At 45.3% G+C, this 4,933-nt stretch overlaps 1 protein-coding gene across 1 annotated transcript in view; it reads right to left on the reverse strand.

Annotated features, from left to right (window-relative positions):
* Positions 1 to 4,390, reverse strand: part of LOC129743272 (uncharacterized) — a 17,740-nt gene extending 13,350 nt beyond the window's left edge. The window contains exon 1 of the mRNA XM_055735256.1: positions 62 to 4,390. Within this exon, the coding sequence (XP_055591231.1) occupies positions 62 to 4,390 (4,329 nt within the window). The remainder of the gene's footprint in view (positions 1 to 61) is intronic.
* Between the last annotated feature and the right edge of the window lie 543 nt (positions 4,391 to 4,933).

The raw sequence follows: 4,933 nt of genomic DNA on the forward strand, positions 1-4,933 counted from the left end.
AACTGTGAACAACCTTCCTGGCTAAGTTTCTCAAACATAGAGGCCAGAATTTTTCTCGAACACAAGCGGTGAGTAGTTGGGGTCCAGCATGCAACATGACGAGGTGGTAGTGGTTGACGATCAGCAGCGTAAACGGGTGATGATTATCAAGGATTATAGGATGCTTCCTTCCAACAGCAATCGGTGCGTTCTCTAAACGACCTCCGACGACCAGAATTCCGTTAACCAGTTGTGGGCGAAGCGATTTCAGCTTTGAAGTGTTTTTAACTTCACCCGTGTAATCGACAGCGGATATATCTTGAGGAAAACATTCTTTCTGAGCTAGTTTAACGAGTACTCGTAAAGCTTCCTCTCTTTCGGTGACTGTTAAACATCCTACGCGATGGCTGTTTCTATTCTTACAGTTGAAAGAAAATCTTCGGCAGAATGCGACTAGATCAACCAGTGAGGTGAACGAACTCTTCAATAAAAATATCTCATTCGGTGAATCCACTTGAGCGGGTCCAGCAACTGCAGCCTCTTCAAGAAGTGTGTGCTCAAACTCCGTTTCATCGGTACCTCCAGTTTTCGGCCATGCGTCATGTGAGAGTTCCAACCAATCTGGACCTCGCCACCAAAGCTCATGATTTAGTAGTTCTTCAGGAGTGGCACCACGAGACAGGACGTCCGCAGGATTTTCCATACCAACAACGTGATTCCAAACTCCATCTTTTGTTAAATGCTGGATTTCGCTGACTCTGTTAGCAACAAACATTTGCCACCGTGACGGTGGCGAAGAGAGCCAGCACTTCACAATGGTGGAATCCGTCCAAAAGAAACATTTCGCAGAAATTCTTAAACTGCCTGTCACCTTTTCGTATAAGTGGCTGAGTAAGAGGGCAGACGATAACTCTAACCTTGGTATTGTCATTTTCTTCTTCTTACGCTTGACATCATCCAGAGGTGCTACTCGAGACTTGGAGATCAGAAGATTTACCGAAATTATTCCGTTGGAACGCGTACAACGCAGGTAGATACAGGCCCCGTAGGCCTTAGTGGAAGCGTCGCAGAAGCCATGAAGCTCAACGGAGATAACATCCGAACCAAAGGCGACCCATCGTGGAACTTGTAAATTGGATAGTCCAGCCAAGTTGCTCCGATATTCCAGCCACCATTGCTGGAAAGGATTGGAAAGCGTTTCCGTCCAGGAACAGTTCTGCTTCCAGAGCTCCTGGAGAAATATCTTGGCCTGAACCATAACAGGACCGACCAATCCTAGGGGATCGAACAAACGGGCAAAGTCGGAGAGAATGATACGCTTGTTTATTTCTGTAGAAGAATTCCACTGAGGCACAGAGAAATGGAAGCAATCCGATTGTGTATCCCAAATGAGGCCCAGTGTCTTAATTTTAGTCTGCGATGCATCAAGCTCCAGGGAAATCCTATCGTCTCGGAGCTCGCCAGGTAGAACCGAAAGAACTTCTACGTTGTTCGAGTTGTATTTTCTTAAAAGCATTTTCGCAGACGACAATAGAGCATTCAGTTCACAGCATTTTTTGATGCTTTCCTCCTTAGTATCTGCACCCGTTAAACAATCGTCCATATAAAAATCTTCACTCAGAGTCTTGGCCGCAATAGGGTACTTCTTCTTCCCGCATTCCGCAAGTCGTTGTAGGCATTTCGTGGCTAGATAGGGGGCAGACGCGGTGCCGTACGTAACGGTAGTTAGTTCAAATGTCCTTAAAGGCTCATCTGGTGAATCTCTCCAAACAATTCTCTGTAGACGACGATCTTCGGGGACTACATTAATCATCCTATACATTTTCGCTACGTCTGCAACTATAGCGATTCTGTGCAATCTGAAGCGAAGAACTATGGACACTAAATCTTCCTGGAGTACAGGTCCGACCATCAGTGCTTGATTCAACGAAATTCCAGACGTCGTTGTAGCGGACGCGTCAAAAACTACGCGTAGTTTAGTAGTAGAACTTTCAGGACGCAATACGTGATGATGTGGCATGTAATATGGCGGCGGTTTTGATATATCTCCTTCCTCTTCAGCAATAACTTCACGCATATGATTAAGCTCCAGATACTCGTGAATGAATGAGCTGTACTCCTCTTTCAACTCAGGGTTTGATTTTAAACGGCACTCCAAAGACCAAAAACGACGCTCGGCTTGACTTCTTGATTCCCCCAGCAGACGGATTAGGAAGTCCTTCCTAGGGAGCTTAACAACGAACCTTCCAGATGAGTCTCTCGTAGTAGTATCTTCAAAAATCTTCTCACACTCCGATTCTTCCAGTGAAAGCGTACTAGAATTGTGGCAAGCTTCTAACTCCCAAAAACGAGTTAGTAATTCATTAACCCGTTCTTCGGTACAAGAAGCTGAAACAGTGGCTTGAACTCTGGATTTTTCGGAAACCTTGCCGGAAACAACCCAACCAAGTTGAGTATTCTGCAGTATAGGCCCAATGCTATCTAACTTGTGCTGCCCGTCCAACAGCAGATCATAAAAGACTTCTGCTCCAAGAATGAGATCAATACCACCAGGATTCTGGAACTCGGGATCTGCCATGGTTATTCCTGGAGGTATCTGCCAACTACCGATGTCGATCCTTTTCACTGGAATATCAGCCGTGACTTTCGGGAGAACGTGGAATTTCAAAGTAGAGCGGTAATCAGAACACCGTGAACCAATCGAAGCGAAAACAGACTGGGTGGAACAAGTTTTCGATTGCCCAATGCCTTTGACAGGAAGATACTCTCGATATCGATGAAATTTCAAAGACTGAGCGATCCTTTCAGTCATGAAACATAGCTGTGACCCTGAGTCCAATAAAGCTCGAGCTGGAATGATATTCCCGTATTCATCCCCAATTGTTAAAACTGCTGTAGATAGCAGGACAGTGTTCGGAAGAGTGGTAGGATTTGCGGACAATACAGAACTGTGGCTAGTAGAAGGATTATCTGTGGTACTTGAGGATGGGAGGTTATTCATGCTCGGGTTGGGGATGTGCGTTAGATCTGTCTGGTTCTGGAGAGTGGAATAAGGAAAAACTTCGTATGATATCCCTGTTTCGTTCTGTGGTGGCTGTTGATTCGCGCTTACATTAGATTGCTGGGGAACTCGTAACTGTTCTGAATTGAACTGCGATACCGGAGGGCCTGCATGCAGGAGGGTGTGATGACGTCTTCCACAATTTTGACAGGACCCTTTCAAACAATATCTCGCAATGTGGCCTGACGAAAGACAATTCAGGCACAATGATCTTTTCTTCACCACTTCTACACGATCGGACACTTTCATCTTCACGAACTTCATACATTTGAACACGGAATGCATAGATTCACCACAGAAAGGACACGTTACCTTCTGTTGTATACCGGGATGACCTACTGCTGGAAAACGAGACTGCCTCTTCACTTCCCCTTGAACAGAGTGAACTAGCGAGATGTTATGAAGTACCAGACATCTTGACTTCAAAAATTCCATCAATTGCCTATACGATGGAACCTCCTTAGAGTTGTGGTAAGATTCCCAGCGTTGTAGAGTAGCAGCATCCAGACGTTGACACACCATATGCTGAAGAATGGTTGACATCCCATCAGTTTCAACACCGACCTTTTGAAGCATCATTAACGTTGTCTCAAAATCCTTTACCACTCTATTAAGCTGATCATAAGATTCTTCACTCATAGGACTGACAGCAAACAATACGTCGAGATATGACTTCACAAGCAGCTTTCTGTTTTCGAAAGTGTTTTCGAGTGTTCGCCAGGCTATGGTGTAGTTAGCCGATGTCAATTCGATGGATCCTATTTCGATTAATGCATCATCTGTCAACGACGTTCGCAGATAGGTAAACTTGTCAATATCGGATAGATGCGCATTGTTGTGGATCATGCTGGTGAATGTATCACGAAAAGTGATCCAGTCCTGCAACTTTCCGCTAAATGTCGGTAGTTTCAATTCGGGGAGCTTAATTCTTGGCATTGAATCAACCGCTGTTGATGGTTTGACAGTTTGAACACTGGTACAGGAACGACTTTCGGCTGCTTCAAGCACTCCCAAACTATGCTTTATTTCAAAAAAACGGTTCTCAAAATCCTTGATGATGCGCATATTGACCTCTTCGCGCTCGCTGATTCGCATCGCACGTTCGAGAGCTGACTGCTCATCGTCGCCTTCCAATCCAACATCCATTTCCACATCGTCGGTGATCACCTCAATGTTTTCTCGCACTCGAATGAACTTGTCGTACACCTCATCCAGTTTCTGCATCCGATACTTCAAAGATATGTAATCTCGTTCCGCTTGGTATTCGTTCAAAAACTCTTGCATGCTGTCCATTAAGCTCCTCAGGTTCCGTTCCTGCTTCACCAGGAGCCGCAAGTCCTCTCGAGGCATGATTCACTATCCGGGCACGCACAACCACAAGATAATGAAACGCCACTGCACGGTATCACTTTTCCACTGAACAGCACGGTAAACAACGACGATTCGCAGTTGACAAACGAGCCACCAACAGAAGATCCAAATTTTATGTAACCGACTCTCACAGAACAGTATCGAAGCATGCACGGTTCAATTAACCAATGTTTCCTTTCAACAGCCTGATCCTCAGTACAGGTCAGCACCACAGACTTACCTGAGCACACAGTACTTAGCCTTTATCCTTTCTAACAACGGGCGATCGATTGGTAGCAAAATAAACAAGTCGAATTTTGCTATTTTCGGCAAATTCCAGTGTTCCGTGCGTCGACTGGTACCGCAAACAGCATTCAGCAGACTGCTATCTCCAACCACTAGGTGAAATTTCTGGTTTCTATTCACTTTTTTGCACTGTTCCCCAAATTAATTATCCCTGGGGGAGGGGGAGGGTGAAGTGTTACTCTGACCCGCGGGCGGGGGAAGGGTTCTTCGACCAAAGTTCAACACTTAACACTTTAG

Source organism: Uranotaenia lowii, chromosome 2 (genome assembly GCF_029784155.1).
Source record: "Uranotaenia lowii strain MFRU-FL chromosome 2, ASM2978415v1, whole genome shotgun sequence".
Lineage (NCBI taxonomy): Eukaryota > Metazoa > Arthropoda > Insecta > Diptera > Culicidae > Uranotaenia > Uranotaenia lowii.